Source organism: Mus caroli, unplaced genomic scaffold, assembly GCF_978045245.1.
Source record: "Mus caroli unplaced genomic scaffold, Mus_caroli_1 scaffold_4, whole genome shotgun sequence".
NCBI lineage: Eukaryota > Metazoa > Chordata > Mammalia > Rodentia > Muridae > Mus > Mus caroli.
Window position 1 is genome coordinate 94657316 of NW_028227259.1, and position 19959 is coordinate 94677274.

Genomic DNA, 19959 nt, shown 5'->3' on the forward strand with positions numbered 1-19959 from the left:
GACAGATAAATCTTTAGCCAGACTAACCAGAGGGTACAGAGACAGTATCCAAATTAATAAAATCAGTAATGAAAAGGAAGACATAACAATGAAATATATCTCAAAATAATTATTCTGTTTGTTAAATATTAACAGTTGAAAATGTTAAATTCATGTTCTACAAACATCATGGAAATATTGTTGATAATTTTTCTCAATGTGCTTGAAATTAGCATTTTCTTAATGTTTAACTTCAAAGACATTTGCTATTTTGAAAATTTTAAAATATACTTACTGATAAAAGAATTTCTGTCCTAAAAACACTGATAATCTTTTTCAAGTAAACTGATTGTTAGACAATGTACACAGATATATAAGGCCTTTTAAATACTGTCTCACTATGTCAGGTGGTATCATATAAGGGCTTTTGAATATATTTCTTAATGATTCATTTTTAATATTTTATGCTCTTTTACTATGCTTAACTCCCAAAGAATATTTTGTATGTTTGAAACAATTTAGTATTCAGCATTAGATATAGGATCCTCAGTCATGGATAGTATGAAATACTCATTAATGATATTTTAGGGTATGAAAGGATATGAATATAAAAGTTGAACACATTTTCATGTATTATTTTATTTTCAAAATATTCAATATTATTAATATGTTTGATGTATAAAATGCAATTAAATAATAAAAAATTTTAAGAAAAAATAAAATCAGTATGATTAAAAAAAAGTTAAAAATGAAGCCTATTGGTGCCATTAACATACATTGTGATTTTATTCTTTAATGCTTCCATTACTTGGTGATAGAATTTTTCTTGTTGATAATAAACTGTTGTGGAATGCTGTTTGTATTTTCTGCTCCTTCAAGAGGGGTGCCCCGACCAGGAGTAGATCACATACTCAGGTGATCCCAGGTGAAATCTTAATTGGTCAAATAAAGGCTAGAGTCTATGATTGGGCAGTAGAAGGAAAAGGTGGAGCTGAAAGTTTTAGAGAAGGAGGAGAAGAAAAGAAGAGGAAAAGGAGGATGGATGGAGAAGAAGATGGAGGAAGGTGAGGTGGAAGATGGAGGCCTGGAGGAACTGCAGGTAGCTAGGGATTTTATAGATGGACAGTAGAGTAATGTGGTGGTAGATCTGCCCAATCTAGGCGTGCAGCTTGTACTCGTATTAATTGAGTTGTGTTTTCCTTACACGGGCATTTTGGGGTTGGAGATTTACCATTATAAATCTGGCTGATATAAGTCTCTAGTGTTTTCATTTCACGGGGCTGAGTGAGCAGTAGCTGGTGTTCTGCAGGCCAGCCTCAGGGGGTGGATGGCCTGAGAAGTGTTAGTGGCAGCTCCAGGCCTTTCAGGTTAAACTGGTTTGGTTAGTTTAGCAATCTAGCCTCAGGAACCAGTGCAAGACAGCCACACAGTGCTAGCCATGGGGGCTGGGCAAAATTGCTGATGTGGGCATATAGCAGGATTTAACGTGGGTTCTTTTCAAAACTACACGTTACAATAAAAATGTAAACTCTATGATTGATTTAGGGCTACACATTTTATCTGATATGGTAGACTATTGAAAGTGACCTACATTATATTTATCCCCAGTAAGCATACAGATGAATTACCTTATTCAGATCAACATATAGATCATATGCAAATTGGATATCAATATATTGAATAAGCTAAATTAAAAATGTTTTCTCTTTCGGAGCGAATCCCATCTCTACAACCTAGTGTTGTTCAAAGGGCAGTTTCAAACAGCCAGCAAATCCCTGGGTGCAGAGGGGATGAGACTAGACCTTGAGACAAAGACTTAAATGTAAGTGTTAAGGAGCTTCAGGGACAGCCAATAGGCAAGTGAACAGATGTAATATAGAGATGGTGAGACCCCTTACAAATGGCACAGTTAAGCCAGCTCTCCCGTTCCTCTGGGCCATCACCTGAGGCTATGCTGCTGCACACTGTATCAGGGAAACGTCTGACTGAAGTTCTTTCATGGCCACCACAGATAAAAAATCCAATACTCAGTAATCCCAAAAAGTTAAATGTGGGTAGAAAAGGGTCCCATGCCCTGCATCTCACAGTAAACCATCAGGCCACAGATAGCAACTTATAAGAAATAAATGCAGTCTTCTATGGGCCAGTGTTCCATGCAAGAGGAAGGGGCCTATTTCAGTAAATCTCTAGACCAGATCGTCTTAACCTTCCGTGCCTTAGTTAGGGTTTTACTGCTGTGAATAGACACTACGTCCATGATAACTCTTATAAGGACAGCATCTAATTTGACTGGCTTATAGGTTCAAAGGTTCAGTCCGTTATCATCAAGGTGAGAACATGGCAGCATCCAGGTAGGCATGGTGCAGGAGGAGCTGAGAGTTCTACATCTTCATCTGAAGGGTACTACCAGAATACTGGCTTCCAGGCAGCTAGACCCTGGCTTCCAGGCTTTAAGACCCTCACCCACATTGACACGCCTACTCCAACAAGACCACACCTTCTAATAGTACCACTCTCTGGGCAGAACATATACAAACCATCACATTCCCAATGCTCTGATCCTTTAATACAGTTCCTCATGTTATGGTGACCCTGAGCCATAAGATTATTCTCGTTGCTACTTCATGACTGTGATTTTGCTATTGCTGTGAATTAATGTAAATATCTGTGTTTTCTGAAGGTCTTAGGTGACCTCTGTGAAAGAGTCTTTCAACCTCCTAAAGCAGTCATGACTACAGATGGAGAACCATTGCTCTATACAGTACAAACACAATTTCCCCATTTGGGAACTGGATTGATCTGAATATCTGGATTTACTACATAGTCATTGTAACAAATTCAGTGTTGTAATGCACAAAGACAGATATATAAGCCAACAGGATAGAACAGCAGATCCAGAAGCAGTCATCTGATTCTTGACAAAAATTGGCAACAATGTGTGGGAGAAAAGACAACATCTGTAGCAAATGATGCTCGAAAAATTGGGATATCCACCCGTTGAAGAATAAACCTACACACAGCTCTCTGAAAAAAAAAATTACATAAAATGCATTAAAGACCTTAATGTACAAACAAAACAGGCCTCGGTGAATAGTCAAGTGTTTGTTGTGCAAACATAGGGTCTATTAAAAGCTGGGGATGGTGGTATGTTTTGGCTCCTTGTATATTTGGGGTACAAGTTCACAACAAGTATTTTACAAACACCCATCCCTCACCGAAACTTTTTCCTTGCCTTTTCATTCTCTTAACAGGTTTATTTTTCCCCCCACAGCAGAAATTAAAAAAAAATCTTTTACACACTATGATAAAGTGTTATATAAAAAGTCTCGATGCCAAGATTTTCTTCCATGTTTTCTTTCTGTGATTAAATGCCTTCTACCAGCCAGATAATGCACCGCTGTTCTTGATGGGTTTATCACAGAACAAGCTCTCTAACATCTGGGACTTTCCATTACTAGTTTCCTCAGTTAGACAGTAGTCTAAACAGCCCCTGCCCCTCGCATCACGGCCACAGCTTGACCTTGGGAGGAATATTTCCTGTTAGCTTTGCAGATGATTTTTGCTTTCTCATTGCAAACTCCCTCTGCTTTAAGGTTCCACAAACTCTAGGATCTTCTGGAAGTGTCAAGGATGCTGAAGACTCATAGAAATCCCAAGGACATCTTTGTTTCTTCCTCTCCTTGAGTTTCTTTTTCAATGCATCTTAAGGTCACACAGGGAGTGAAAAGCAAAAGACCTGCAACAACTTTTACTGCTCCAAGCTGCGCTCCCCGTAACCATGGAAACGAGACCAGGGACCAGAGCTGGGCCTGGGGCACAGCGGGGCGTGCTGCTTGCAAGAACAGCGGAGGCCTTCCTTGTGCTCCCGTGGCGCCAGCGTGCGCGGGTTGGAGCCAAGTCGCCCGCCACCCCGCGGCCACCAGCGGTGCCGCCTCTGCCTCCTCGGGGCTCGGCCCCGCCCCGCGCCCCTGAACCCTGCCGAGGGCCCCGGGCGTGTCGCAGAGCTGACCGCGAGACCCCCGGAGGCGGACGGCGAGGCATGGCGACGCGGGCCCGCGGCTTCTCGCTGCTCCGGGGCCGTCTGGGCCGAGGGCCTGTGCGAGTCCCGGGCGTCGCTGAGCGCGCGTGGCGGGGCTTCGGGAGCAGCGGCCGGAGGTAGGAGCTGCGGGCAGGGGCCGCGCGCTGGGCGGCGGCGGGGCCTGCGGAGGCCCGGGGTGGTCGCGCTGCAAGGCGCTCAGACAATGGGCCGCGGGCGTGGGCAGCTCGCTCGGACCCTGGCTTTGTTCAGGCTGTTCTTGTGCGAGCAGGAGTAGGCGCTGTGGAGACCTGTAGTCCAGCGTTTGTTTCTTTAGTCCTTTGTCACCGGCTTGCTGTATGCAGTCTTTCCCACCTCGGAATGTCTTACGGTTTCGTTATACTGCAGTCCAGGCTGGCCTCTCCGCTTGTAGGGCGCTTGGCAGCCTTCGGATTTGGTTGCTGCCCGGGACAATGAAAAGACACCGTGGTGTCCAGGAACAGGCCACGCTGCCGCAGCGTCCCTTGTCTGCTGGAGAATCCAACCTATGGAACAACAGCAATGCATAGTGTCTTGCCCAGGGCCTTCGAGTTCAGAAAAACTCGTTTGTAAACTTTCAGCGCTTCTTAGGTGGCTGGAGACTCTCGCTTGTCCGTTTATATTCACTTTGTGTCCTCAAGGAAAAGTACAGTGAGGCTGTGCCCATATAGGTGCTGTGTGATTTAAATTAACTCCCCATCCTACGTATTTGGAACTTAGTATTGAGTCACTGAAATTTAAGGTACTTTCTGTAGTCTTAACTTCGGAGATGGTTTGTAGTGACTAGGTCTATAGAAGAGGATGTGTGGTAAATAACACAGCTTCGGAATTCTATTGCTGTACATACAGCAGCGTTGGGATTTGCTGTTTCGCTCAACATCGCCAGAGTGCTCCCCTCCCTTGGAAGAACAGATTTGTGAGGGTTCTGTTTGCAATCCAGACTTGAAGGGATTATCTACCAAGAGTATCCTATTTAAATCATTGTCCTTGGAATTTCAAGTTTTTAGTGCTTCCCTCTAGAGTAATGGTAATCTTTTTGTTAATGTATAAATTGATTAATGTCCCTTCATCAGTTCCATGTCTCCATCTCCCCATTTGCTCCTTGCCTAATTCCTACTGAAACAACACTGAACAACCTCAGTATTTGGTTGTAGCAACATGCTCCACACCCACAAACACATATATATCTATCCACTCAGAGACTTCCCATCTTGCAATTTGTAGTTTGGTCTAGTGGCAGGCCTTGGGTTTGAACTCTGATACCTTAGAATTAAAGGTGCAGTCCCTTTTGGAAGACTATTTTTTTCAAACTGTGATGATAAAAGACATTACTTTGTGCCGGCCTGCTTTCCATTCTGTTTGATGCAGATTATAATTACGTAAGAAAAGAAATGCCGTTTTGTAGAGGTTTTGTTTTTTAAGACGGCATTAACCAAGTTCGGATATGGTGGTATCTTTTGACCTTTCTTTTGGCCCTGACCGCCTTACCTGAAGGCAAGGCTGGCTGTGAAGATGAGAAACACTGGCAGACTGGTGTATCTCGGGTGGGGAGGAATTTGGACAGTGTGTTGATGTTTATTGGTGTCTCTTTTCTCTTCTAGGGCCAGCAGAGAGAAAAGACTCCATCTTCCAGAGGTCGCCACTGTCTGCCTCCCCACTCAGTCATCTTTTTAAGTGACACCTCATTTGTCTGGTCCCTCATTGTCACACTCAACATCATTCCTGTTGGCATGACATTTGAATCATAGTATATTTTTTATTGGAAATTATCCTTGATTACATAAGCTCTTTCCTCAGTGACATTAACTATTTTAAATTAACCAATTTGTCACATTTTAGAGCCCTTAAGTGGAAAAAGATTGTTGACTTGTTGACGATTTTGTATTTCTTGTCTCAGTAGACACCTATAAAAATGGAACACACTAAGTATTTTTTACATGGAAGGTTAATTTAGTATGTTGAATTTCAAGAAATATTTGATTCAATTTGGAAGCTATAAGATCTCATAACATTATTTACCATTCATTTTGCAATAACTTTCCCCTTCAAAATTCTTTGTTAGCTATCGTATTTATGCATGAAAATTACAGCTTAATAAATGAGGGAAATTAATGTAAATACATAGATGTCTTTCTATTTTTTTGGAGCTTCTTTTGTTGTGAAAAGAACTACTTACATGGTCAAAAATGTTTAAAAAAAATTCTTGGAGCTTAAATTATTCCCTCTTTGTGGTACTGTGTAGGGATTTTACTAGTCAGGATGGCTGTGGTTTAAAACACTGCATAAGTCTGGGGCATGTGCTTTTCACGGGGAGGAACTTAGCAGCTGCCTAGCCAGCTCTGTGGGGCAGGAATGTCACAGACTTTGCACATTAGCTAGTACTGGGCTCAAGGAGAGGGAGAGAGAGAGATAGAGAGAGAGATAGAGAGAGGAGAGAGAGATAGAGAGAGGAGAGAGAGAGAGGAGAGAGAGAGAGAGGAGAGAGAGAGAGAGAGAGAGAGAGAGAGAGAGAGAGGAGAGAGAGAGAGGGAGAGAGAGGAGAGAGAAAGAGAGAGAGAGAGAGAAGGAGGAGGAGGAGAGGAGAGGAGAGAGAGAGAGAGAGAGAGAGAGAGAGAGAGAGAGAGAGAGAGAGAGAGAGAGAGAGAGAGAGAAACTACCCCACAACAGGGGTAGTTCTGCACAGCTTGTTTCCATCATTCCTGTAGCTCTGTGGGGTACCGAGTATGTGTTCTGTGCTCACATTGCTGCCAGAGCTTTCTCAAGCCATGGATTTAGTACATTCTCTTTTTGTTCTCCCTACAGATGCCTTTTAGCCACTGTGGCATTTGGGATGCCAGCCTACAGCTTCTCCATACTGTTTCGCCCTTATGTTTCACTGCCAATAGCTTTATAATATTTGTTGCTGACCTAGCATTTTAAAAAAAGCCTCTATTTTTTGGAGTCAGCAGAGGATTCTAGTTTATGATATTTAAATATGTTAGAGTGGGTGGCCTACGAATGTTTAAAGGATGGGTTTTATTGTAATAGTGCTAACGTCTTCAGAGTTTCCCTTCTCGGACTTACTCAGGACTGCCTTTTCTGCGGGTTACTGGTTGCCTTAAAGACCTGTAACCCTCCCTGAAGCTTGGAAACTAGACTCCAATTAGGACGATTACAAAAGCTGATTAAAAAAAAGATTTATTTATTTATTTAATATACTTTTTATTAGGTATTTTCCTCATTTACATTTCCAGTGCTAACCCAAAAGTCCCCCATACCCTCTTTTTTAATGTATGTGAGTACACTGTAGCTGTCTTTAGCCACACCAGAAAAGGGCAGATCCCATTACAAGATGGTTGTGAGCCACCATGTGGTTGCTGAGAATTGAACTCAGGACCTCTGGAAGAGCAGTCAGTGCTCTTAACCACTGAGCAATCTCTCTAGCCCCCAAAGCTGATTTTTTTTATCTAAATTAATTTCAGTGAAGAGAGAACTAGTCATAAAGGCTACCAGTGCAGTTTGTCAAAATTGTACTGTTTGGTTGGCAAAGCTGATCATGTGATTCTTTCAGGGGTTCTCTGAAGGCTTCTTGTAAGTCTCCCTCTCATCATCCTGTCCAGAGGATCTCTCTCTCTCTCTCTCTCTCTCTCTCTCTCTCTCTCTCTCTCTCTCTCTCTCTCTCTCTCTCTCTCTCTCTCTCTCTCTCTCTCCTTTATTTCTGTTAATGCAGCTCTTTTCTACCTTTCCATGTTTTAAAGGAAGCCCATTCTACTTTCTCTTTAAGGTTGTCTCTGATAGTCTATTACACACACACACGCACACACACACACACATTCATTCATTCATTCATTCATTCATATATCTGTCTATTCTTTTTCTAAAGTGATACTTGTTTGTGTGTAGCCATGGGAATTGAACCCAAGGCTATGAAAGTGCTGAGAAAGTTCAGAGAGATAGACCTTCGGCATACAAATTATACTTATTTCTATGAAAAGGAATCAATATAACCCTGGCTAGCATGAAACTATATAGGCTGGCCAAAACTCACAGAGATCTGACTGTCTCTGCATGCTGAGTATTCAAATTAAAGGCATGTATTACTACACCTGGCCAAAATATACTTTCTTAAACTCTAAATATAACCAAGCAGGTTCATTAGTATTCTCTCAGATTCCCATAATGTAACATATCTTAATGTAGGGTCCCACAGATAGAATTGAGGGAATCCATGAACCTGGAAGGGGATTTCAGTAACATCTGATCAATTCAGCCTTTTTTCCCTTGTAAATACTGGCAACAAATCACATTAATATTATCGTCAGTCACTGCTTGTGAGGACACTAATACACAGGTATATTCTAACATCATGGTTGATTAAGATATCCCAAAACACCATCTATTTTCATCACTTTAATAATATGGTACTTACTATAAGACTTACCCCCACCCTAGGCTATCTTGATAAAACTGGTTTCCCTTGTAACTTTGTGTATTCACATCTGAAACCATTCTCCTGAGAATGTGTCCAGGGACTTCTGCAGGTGAACCAAGGCTTCTTGTGGTACCAAATATTTTTCTGGAGAAGAATAGAAATGATCATGTGGTCTCTGGTTGATATATAAAAGTATATTTTTTGGTAATTACTAATTCTTTGGTTTTATTTAAGGGTTTTAATTCAGCAAGCTATAAAATTGACATTGGAACGAATCATACACAACAGACTATGCTTTGCTTTATTGCTTTGTTTTTCACAAAGACATGATTTTTCCTAAAAATTGCTTCAAGGTTTGCATAAAGTACTTAAGGTGGGAAATGAAATGCTCTTAACAAGGTCCCAAACTTAACTTTCATTAGTGTTCACTTATTTTAAAAATATGCCACAAAAGGCTCGGGATTATTGTTGTTAGCATTATTAGTTCTTATGGATATTTTTAACATAAACCTCAAATACTCCTGTTGTACCTGAGACACACAATGATGAAGCTGAACTCGTGGAGACCTTAGGACGATTTATGATGATATGAGATCTTTTCATCTTTATAGATCCTAAAGCAGTTCATTGATGCTGTAATTAAAGTTATAATTAAACAGGAGTTTGAAGGACTTGTCAAGTGTCCAAGTTAACTGCTGCATTGGTCTTGACTAAGCTATGGTATTTATGGAGGAATAGGGTATACAAAAAGTTGTCTCTCTTGTTTATTGGTCTGCTCAGGTTTATTATACTCTATATACTGTCTTTGATAATAGTAACCATAGTCTAAGAAAGTTGCATGTTTATAAGTAAGACAAATAAGCTCCTAGAAACATGGCTAAATATGGATGGCTCTCTTCCCATATTACTCCAGGTTATGCAAATATGTCTCCATTATTTAAGAGAACTAGAAAGTAGAACCATTTTGTAAACTAGCCAGGCAACTCCTAGCCTTACTGTGTAAGATAAGCAGAGAGCATTCTGCCTGTATACACGAGGTAATCCTGGTCCTTTGGAAGCAATTAAGTAGTTTTTCTGTGGACCAGGCTTACACCCAAACATTCTGGTTTCCATTGAGTAATTTTTACTGCATAGGGCCACTCTTACACACCCGTGGCCTTCTGCAGTGATTTATTGCTTGCTAGTAAAGTCACGTTCAGCAGCTATCTCAGCAGCAGAGAAGAAAGGCTGTGGGAAGAGTGCCTTCCTTCCTTCCTTCCTTCCTTCCTTCCTTCCTTCCTTCCTTGTTTGGGAGCTGATCAAGATAATTCTGTAATTTCAGGAAATAGCATCCAAGCAAGCTATCATAGCTGCGCTTGTGAGGGTCACATCTAAGGGGTCAAGTTAGGTGTACTTTTGATGTGAACCAGTGACCACAAAAAAAAATTCTGAGAAATTAAAAGGATTTTAAAATTATGAAAAATTATTCATGCAGGGATCCATCCCATAATCAGCTTCCAAACGCTGACACCATCGCATACACTAGCAAGATTTTGCTGAAAGGACCCAGATATAGCTGTCTCTTGTGAGACTATGCTGGGGCCTAGCAAACACAGAAGTGGATGATCACAGTCAGCTATTGGATGGATCACAGGGCCCCCAATGGAGGAGCTAGAGAAATTACCCAAGGAGCTAAAGGGATCTGCAACCCTATAGGTGGAACAACATTATGAACTAACCAGTACCCCAGAGCTCTTGACTCTAGCTGCATATGTATCAAAAGATGGCCTAGTCGGCCATCACTGCAAAGAGAGGCCCATTAGACTTGCAAACTTTATATGCCCCAGTACAGGGGAACCCCAGGGCCAAAAAGGGGGAGTGGGTGGGTAGGGGATTGGGGGGGGTGGGTATGGGGGACTTTTGGGATAGCATTGAAAATGTAAACGAAGAAAATACCTAATAAAAAATAAATTTAAAAAAAAAGAAAAATTATTCACTTAGAATATTTGTTGTCTTAGGGATATATTATGGGACCTATGAAATAGTATTCTCAGAACTTTTCCAGTAATATTTTAAGAAAGTTTTTATACTTATATAGTAAAGCATTTTTTCCATATAAACTTTTGGAATTTTAACTTTTAGTAAGACTGAATAATTACTTTTAGTATTTATGAAAAATTTGAATCACTTTCATAATTATTCCTTTCTTCATACTGATACTTAGATTTTTCTGGAAAAATTTAAGCATATATTTAATTAAAAAATTCTTGCAATATTTTACGAGTTTTAACTTTATATGTTTCCTTTTGCCAAATAGAAATAATTTTAGTTTATAATTTATTTCATCTACTAATATTAAAGTAGGACTAAGCTTAGGACAAACCTACATCAAACTGTTTCAATCTTTATTTTGTAGTGAAATATAAAGATACTTTTGTTTACATCAATCCACAGGTGGTGTCTGTCTCCTTTTGGAGTGTCCTTGCACCACAGTCTGTGAGATAAGGTCATCATGAAAGAGGAGTGGGGGTAGTGGAGGGAGGGGGTCTTTATTCAGATTATATTGTATGAGAAGAGAATCTATGCTTAATAAAAGGGGAAAAAAGAAAACAAAAAAGATAAAGTTATCCATCATAAAACAGTTCGATTTTAGAGCAGCTTTGTCATATTTAGATGTAGTCAACTTGGTTTTTCAGCTGTATTTTTGTATGTTTCAAGGTATAAAGTACATGAAAATATTAAGCTCACTCATTCAATTTTTTTTAACATAAATTGGAGCATTTACTCTGGGGTTATAGTAGTCTGCATTCCTCCATAGTTTTACTTTGCATGACTTCAGTTACCTGAAAACATTTAATGAAAAATCCCGGAGGTAAGCTTGCTGTAGACAGCACACCATTCTACAGTGTGATATAATCCTGCACTGTCTTTCCTCATCCCCCTCCTAGATGGAAAGCATCCTTTGTTCAGAGCATTTGGGCTGTCTGTGTGACCCACACTGTGTTCGTTTAGAAGCAGCCTCAGTTGTAAGCAGTGCTGTGGCAGTGTTTGTTTTATATATATTTAAGGGTTTGAGACTGATTCTAGAATATGGTGGGGGATGGGCTGCTGCATAGGTGTTCACATTTACTGAGGTTGCTGCAGACAGAAACGATAGGAATCTGTTCTTAACTATCCCAGAAGCCAGAAGTCTGATAGTGCTATGATGGCACCATGATTCCTCCTCCAGTCTCTGGGGGTTGCCACAGTCCTTGGTTTCTTTAGGTTGCGTTGGCACGACTTCAGTGGTTCCCTCGGTCATCACTCAGCTCTCTCCCCTCAGTGTCTCATAGGATACCCTGTGTGTCTATTGAAGGGACAGCAGTCACAGTGGAGTAAGGCACTGCTCTATGGCATCTTAGACGCACAAGCAAAGCCCTTACTTCCAAATACAGTCACATATACTTGAATTGAGGAGTTAATATATTTTTGGAAGGAAGAGATTAATGCACGATACTTGCACATTGAATTATTATTTACTTAGTTCAGCTATTTGGTTTATGAAGGATAAGTTTCTTTTTATAAGCCTTTTCTTTCATTGATTGCAATTTGCCTACAAACTTGCAAGGCTGAAGATGTCTCCTCTTTTTTGACCCACTTTTGATTATATTGACTATCAATTTCTATCAGATTTCAAATAAAATGTAATAATCTATAGATATGATAAACTGATTTATAAAATATTTTCAAATTCTTACCATTTCTGAAATCTAATTGTAGGCATCAGAGAGTAATTATTCTATGACATTAGATATAAATTTTATCACTAGTTTTAAATTTTAATTACAGCCACTATGTTAATATGTGTAGTATTAATTTTGTTATGGCTTTATATTTCAGTTGCTAGATGATTATAATTTATTTGAACATTGTTATGAATGTTCTGTGTATTCAATGAAGAATTATGAACACATTTAGCCATGATAAGTTTCTTCGAGTTGAGAGCAGATCTCTCATTTATACAAGGGGATTAATCCTGTTTTGGGAGGGATGGAGACCCCTATCAGTGGTTCTTAACTGTGGCTTTGAGGAGCCAAGTATAGCTTTTCAACAAAACACCGAGGTTTTACAATCTGACAATTCTTAGCCAGTCTGTCTGAATAACTGTTTTGCCACGTAAGAAAGAAAAGTGCAAAGTCCAGAGGCAAAGATAGTTGGATTTCATTTTAAGATTTAGAATTTTTTCAAAATCAATTATAAAACAAGTGAGGGTATGGACTACATCCTGACAGTTCCATTTACTTAGATTCACTGATGGAAAACTGGTGTTTTGAATGAACAAAGGATGCTGGCACCAACAAGATGGCAGAGTAGGTCTTTTCAGTTCTCCCTTCTCAGAATCAAGTTGAACAACCTTCTGCAACTGGAAATACCTTTGTACATATGCATACATCCAGTGAAAGTATCTTCATTTATAACAGCATGATATTTGACATCATTAAGAGTAAGCTTAACAAAGAGGTGAACGGTCTGCACACTGAAAACTCAAAACACTGATGAAAGAGTTTGAGGAAAAACTACACGGAAAATCTCTCATGTTCATGGACTAGCAAATAATATTCAAATAACAACACTAGGTGCAGTTATCTACAGAGCCAACACAGTTCCTGTTAGAATTCTAAATTTACATCCATGCTCTGAAAAATATTAAAATGCCAAGACTATCTGCAATTATCTAGAGTCAATGCAAGTTCTGCCAAAATTCTAAAGGCAATTATCCTGGAAGGAAAGATTCCTGAAGTCTAAGCAAGACTATGAAAGATCTCTAATAGTCAAAACAGCAAAAATGGAAGACTACCTTATCTTGAGATATAACACTAATGTGTAGTCACCAAAACTGAAATATAATACTATAAATAGGTCTGAGGATCAATTGATGGAATATGGTGCCTGGCAGAAAAACCAATACATTTATAGTCAATAGAATAATAGAATGAACTGTTGGGAACAAAAAAAGGGGGGCCCAGGAAGGCCCTGGGGAGAAGTGGGGGAGGAAAAGGGGCCCACGTCCGGCCAGAGTTCCTGTGCTCTGGGCAGGTGGACGCAAGCAGAGCTGCTAGGCACTTTCCACTCAGTCCCGGGTGGGCATGCAAGCATCTGACCCACGCAGCGGGGGTTGGACAAGGGGTAGCCCCCTACCAGGGACCCCGAGGTGACACCCTGTCGCCAGGGGTTATAGGAGAGAGGGATGAAGGAAGAGGTTCCCAACACTGACCAGACTGCGCAACGGATCTTGATGGAGCAGAGACTCTCTATGGTTTAAGAGCTTTATTATAGAAATGCAGGGAGAAAGAGAGAAGGCAGAGAAAGAGAGGGAGAGGGAGAGGGAGAGGGAGAGGGAGAGGGAGAGGGAGAGGGAGAGGGAGAGGGAGAGGGAGAGGAGAGGAGAGAAGACAAGACAAGAGAGAGAGAAAGGAGAGAAGACAGAGGGGTAAGAGGGAGACAGGAGAGCAAGAAGTAAGAGCATAAGAGTAAGAGAAGTAAGAAATCGAGGTGGGGGCCTAACAGCCCCTTGTATGGTCTTTACTGTTGCTAGGTAACTGGGGAGGAGTTTAGCCTGAAGGTCAGAAGCTTGGGCCATTGTCTACTTGACTACTGATCATGCTTCTCTTGTGGGGGATCTGTGGGAGGTGGCAACTTAGGCAGGGGCCCGAGTTCCAGGAGCATGAGGGAATGCCTATCATGTTATGTAGGTGAATTATGACCTCAGACCTCAGCTCAACTGGATGCCAGCCTGCAATTGCCCACAATGAACATCTTACTACAGCTAAAGCTATTCTTAGGAGAAATTTGTAACTATAAATGTTTGGAATAAAACATCAAGATGAGCTCAAGTCAATAATCCAATGATGCTCTTCAAGAGTTTAGAAAAACAACAATCCAAACTCAAAAAGCAGTAAATATCAAGGAACATTGGTGCATTGGGAACTAAATAAATGAAAGACCAGGTCTGCTGAAAAACCCTTAGCCAGTCTAACAAAAGAGAAGTAAGAAGGAAGACTGAAATGAATAACAAGGAGATGAAAGAGGGAGAAGACTGTAGATGTAAAGGTATCTCAAGAATTACATCATATGCCAAACAACTGGAAAATGCAGAGGCAATGTATGGATTCCTAGACACCTGTGAGCCACCACAGTTAGATCAAGGAGCAGCAAACATATTACACAGAACCATAAGAACCAATGAGATGGAAGCAGTAATAAAAATTCTCCCAGCAAAAGTGCAGGAACAGGTGGATCCACTGCAGAATTCTTCCAAACCGTTAAGGGAGAGCTAGTGTCAATGTTTTCTTGAACCGTTACATAAAAAAGAAAGAGACAGAACACAGTCAAATTCATCTCCAAAGCCAAACTTGCTCACAGAAATAGCAACATGAAGAAGGAAACTCTAGATCAGTTTTTCTGGTGCACAAAGACAAAATTTCTCAAAAACATTTCAGGTAAAGTGAATTCAAGACCATATTAAAATTACATCAAGACTAAATTGGTTTCATTCCAGGGGAGCAAGTTTGTTCGAATGCATAATCTTGTCTGTAAGACTGTATTCATATCCTTAAGAAGGGAAATCACATGATCCTTTTAATTAATGCAGGAAAATCCATTTTAATTTTCCTCCATGATAAAGCTATGAATGAAATAGAAAGAGCCTAACTTAACATAGCAAAGACTACACATTTTAAAGCCATAGGTAATACAGTGAGTATGGAAGAAACCTCTAATCTTATAAAATATAGACTAACACAGGAATGCCTACTCTTTCAACTTTCACTCAACATAGTGCTCTTAATCCTAGCTAGGGCAATAATACAAAGAGATAGAGGGATAGAAACAGGGAAGGAAGAAATCAAACTATCTCTGTTTGGAGATATCAATGTACACTTAAAAGACCCTAAAACTTCCACTAGAAACTATTAAAACCGGTATATATTTTTAGCAAACTAATAGAGTACAAAATCAATGTTGAAAAATCATAAACTTTTCTACATACCAGTTGTCAACTTGCCAAAACCAGAAATCAGAAAAATTAAATTTGTAAGTTTTTAAAATAACTTTCAAAATAAACTTTTAAAAAGATCTTGAAGTGTAGGGCCTCCAAATGAAAAGTTGAAACACTGAGAAAAAAGAATTTGAAGACATTGGAAGATGACAAAGTCTCCCAGACTCATATGTTAGCAGAATTAATCTTGTGAAAACAGTTATATTAACCCACAACAATCTGCTCTTCAATAGCTTAATGTTAGTCTTCATTGAGCTATTAAACTATTATAAATCCATATGGAAGCACAAGACCATGAATAGCAAAAGCAATTCTTATGCAAAGGAGCAGTGCTGGAGGTGTCACAATTCCTCACCTCAAATTATATTACAGAGCTGTGATAACGAAAAACTGTGCAGCGCAGGCACAAACACCGGTATCTGAGATATAAACCCTTGCAGGTACTAACATCAAAAACACTCCCGAAGAGTCAGCCTCTCAACAAAGGGCAGTGGAAAAAACCAGACTTTCACAGGATGAAGGGATGAACCTAGGCCCACATTTCTCATCCAGAAGAAAAATGAGTTAAAAAAGGGATCAAAGACCTTAGTGCGAGAAAGCCTTTAAAGTGCTGGAGAGAAACACATATGAAATTTAAGAGTCTCCAAGATCAATTCCGAGTTCAGTTCCTCCACGTCCTGAGCCAAAGTGGATGATATTCTTCAGCAACAGAATCTTACCTTCAAGTTCTCACAGACAACAATGGGCAGCAGGAACAGCCTGTGTTATTACTGAAGAGAGGCTTTGCATGCCTGGTACTAGGGTCTTTTTATTGGAGAGTGTATGGTTTTGAAAGGAAGGGCTTATAGCCCTAAGTGGTGTAACTTCATTTAAATTATTTACATATGTATACACACACACACTCATATAGTATATGTTTTTAATTAAACTGAAAACATGTATCCTTAAGGTTCTTTATCCCACTCCTTCTCTTTCCCTCTGGTTGCCTTCCTCTCTTCCCACAGTTAAGAGCCCTCCTGTTTTTCCAATGTCCCCCTTCACAGAATCTGTGTCTTACTATGTCCCTTTTCAAGACTCCACTCACCATGATCCTTGATTGCATTCCCTGTTTGTGTGGTAATACACACCACCAAAATAAGACTGCACAATGACAACGACGGTTGACATACCAGTGTGGTTGGGAGAATTACATAAATACTAGATGAAGGCAATTGATAACTCCTAAGAGAAGGAAAATGAGTCTTCTCTAGGGATGATCCCCTTGCTGGTGACCCAACCACAAGTGCTCAGTCCTAAACACACAACACTGAGTATACTCAGTAGGTTGTATGTGTGTATATTTATATGTATATGTATGTGTGTATATGTATATATGGGTGTGCAACAATAATAATTAAAGAGAAGTCATGAATTTGAGAGGGAGGGGGGAGCATGAGAGGAGTTGGATTAGAGAAGTAGCAGAGTGGACATGATGCAAATACAATACTCATGTAAGAAATTCTCAAAAAAAAAAATTAAAATGTCCTTAAAAACAAAAGATGCAGAGGTAGGCCAAGAATGTTCCAGAAAGGCTCCAGTGACAATGGAAATAATCCTGACAAGTGAGATTATATGGAATTTTTGTACATAGCCAAGGAAGCAATAACCAGAATGCAGAGAGACCTGGCAGTGGGAAAATCCAACTACCTTTGAGATATAGTACTGATGCCTAGAATATATGAAGCTAAGCACAAAGCTGGACTTTCACACATAAGGCACTTTCCTTTCTCCCCATCGTGTCACCATGAACCGCTCTTTCTGCTGGGTGCCAATACAAGGGAAGGTGAATGGAGCCTCTGGAGGTCCTTGTAAGGGCACTAACTGCACTTACAAAGACTCTGCCATGTGGCTTGATCTGTAGAGTGCAAGAGGTCCGTGTGCTTACAGAGTAGCATTTTGGAAACCAGAAATGATAGACAAACAGGGTTGTTCATTCAAAGGAAGAGATGTATGACCTGCTGTCCTCCCAGAAGGACGTGGTTAATGGCCCGGTGACCTCTGCACAATAGGCCAGTTATCCCTGCTCTATTTCTGTGTTCAGGCTCCCAGACTCTTATGTTTGCCTCAGTTATCCTCCCTAGACCCTTAACTTGAGCATTGTTTCTCAGCCAATAGAATCCATCTACAAATGGGAGCAGAGGTGCTTAATATCTTGGTGATCTTCACACTATCTGTATGACCAAGACTACACAAGATCCTTCCCCAAGACCCTGTAGCAGTGAATTAGTTAAACCCTTTGGCATCTGGTGGGTTGCATGTGCGCTGCACCGGTCCAAGAACTTTCTGCATTCAGGAACGAAAGACACACACTAGCTAATTTTGTTATGCCTGTACGAGCTCAATGGTTGGGCACTTCTAAAGCTCCCTGCAGTCCGCACATTCTCCCTTCTGGCATTCCTGATTAAACACTTCTTTTTTTTCCCCACATTTTTTTTTAATTTTTAATATTTTTTATTACATATTTTCCTCAATTACATTTCCAATGCTATCCCAAAAGTCCCCCATAGCGCCCCCCACATCCCTACCCACCCATTCCCATTCTTTTGGCCCTGGCATTCCCCTATATTGGGGCATATAAAGTTTGCAAGTCCAATGGGCCTCTCTTTCCAGTGATGGCCGACTAGGCCATCTTTCAATACATATGCAGCTAGAGACAAGAGCTCCGGAGTACTGGTTAGTTCATCATGTTGTTCCAACTATAGGGTTGCAGATCCCTTTAGCTCCTTGGGTACTTTCTCTAGCTTCTCCATTGGGAGCCCTGTGATACATCCAATAGCTGACTGTGAGCATCCACTCCTGTGTTTGCTAGGCCCCTGCATAGTCTCACAAGAGACAGCTATATTTGGGTCCTTTCAGCAAAATCTTGCTAGTGTATGCAATGGTGTCCGCGTTTAGAAGCTGATTATGGGACGGATCCCTGGATACAGCAGTCTCTAGATGGTCCATCCTTTCATCACAGCTCCAAACTTTGTCTCTGTAACTCCTTCCATGGGTGTTTTGTTCCCAATTCTAAGAAGGGGCACAGTGTCCACATTTTGGTCTTCATTCTTCTTGAGTTTCATGCGTTTAGCAAATTGTATCTTATATCTTGGGTATCCTAAGTTTTGGGCTAATATCCACTTATCAGTGAGTACATATTGTGTGAGTTCTTTTGTGATTGTGTTACTTCACTCAAGATGATGCCCTCCAGGTCCATCCATTTGGCTAGGAATTTCATAAATTCATTCTTTTTAATAGCTGAGTAGTACTCCATTGTGTAAATGTACCATAATTTCTGTATCCATTCCTCTGTTGAGGGACATCTGGGTTCTTTCCAGCTTCTGGCTATTATAAATAGGGCTGCTATGAACATAGTGGAGCATGTGTCCTTTTTACCAGTTGGGACATCTTCTGGATATATGCCCAGGAGAGGTATTGCTGGATCCTCAGGTAGTACTATGTCCAATTTTCTGAGGAACTGCCAGACTGATTACCAGAGTGGTTGTACAAGCTTGCAATCCCACCAACAATGGAGGAGTGTTCCTCTTTCTCCACATCCTGGCCAGCATCTGCTGTCACCTGAATTTTTGATCTTAGCCATTCTGACTGGTGTGAGGTGGATTCTCAGGGTTGTTTTGATTTGCATTTCCCTGATGATTAAGGATGTTGAACATTTTTTTTTTCAGGTGCTTCTCTGCCATTCGGTATTCCTCAGGTGAGAATTCTTTGTTCTGAGCCCCATTTTTTAATGGGGTTATTTGACTTTCTGGATTCCACCTTCTTGAGTTCTTTATATATATTGGATATTAGTCCCTTATCTGATTTAGGATAGGTGAAGATCCTTTCCCAATCTGTTGGTGTTTTTTTTGTCTTATTGATGGTGTCTTTAGCCTTGCAGAAGCTTTGCAGTTTCATGAGGTCCCACTTGTCAATTCTCGATCTTACAGCACAAGCCATTACTGTTCTATTCAAGAATTTTTCCCCTGTGCCCATATCTTCAAGGCTTTTCCCCACTTTCTCCTCTATAAGTTTCAGTGTCTCTGGTTTTATGTGAAGTTCCTTGATCCACTTAGACTTGACCTTAGTACAAGGAGATAGGAATGGATCGATTCGCATTCTTCTACATGTTAACAACCAGTTGTGCCAGCACCATTTGTTGAAAATGCTGTCTTTCTTCCACTGGATGTTTTTAGCTCCCTTGTCGAAGATCAAGTGACCGTAAGTGTGTGGGTTCATTTCTGGGTCTTCAATTCTATTCCATTGGTCTATTTGTCTGTCACTATACCAGTACCATGCAGTTTTTATCACAATTGCTCTGTAGTAAAGCTTTAGGTCAGGCATGGTGATTCCACCAGAGGTTCTTTTATCCTTGAGAAGAGTTTTTGCTATCCTAGGTTTTTTGTTATTCCAGATGAATTTGCAGATTGCACTTTCTAATTCGTTGAAGAATTGATTTGGAATTTTGATGGGGATTGCATTGAA

At 40.4% G+C, this 19959-nt stretch overlaps 1 protein-coding gene across 1 annotated transcript in view; it reads left to right on the plus strand.

Moving 5' to 3' along the window:
• The first annotated feature begins 3546 nt into the window (after positions 1-3546).
• Mthfd2l (methylenetetrahydrofolate dehydrogenase (NADP+ dependent) 2 like) overlaps positions 3547-19959 on the plus strand; it is a 92964-nt gene continuing 76551 nt past the window's right edge. Inside the window, exon 1 of the mRNA XM_021163363.3 lies at positions 3547-4134. Coding sequence (XP_021019022.2) covers positions 3758-4134 — 377 coding nt within the window. The 5' untranslated portion in view covers positions 3547-3757. The remainder of the gene's footprint in view (positions 4135-19959) is intronic.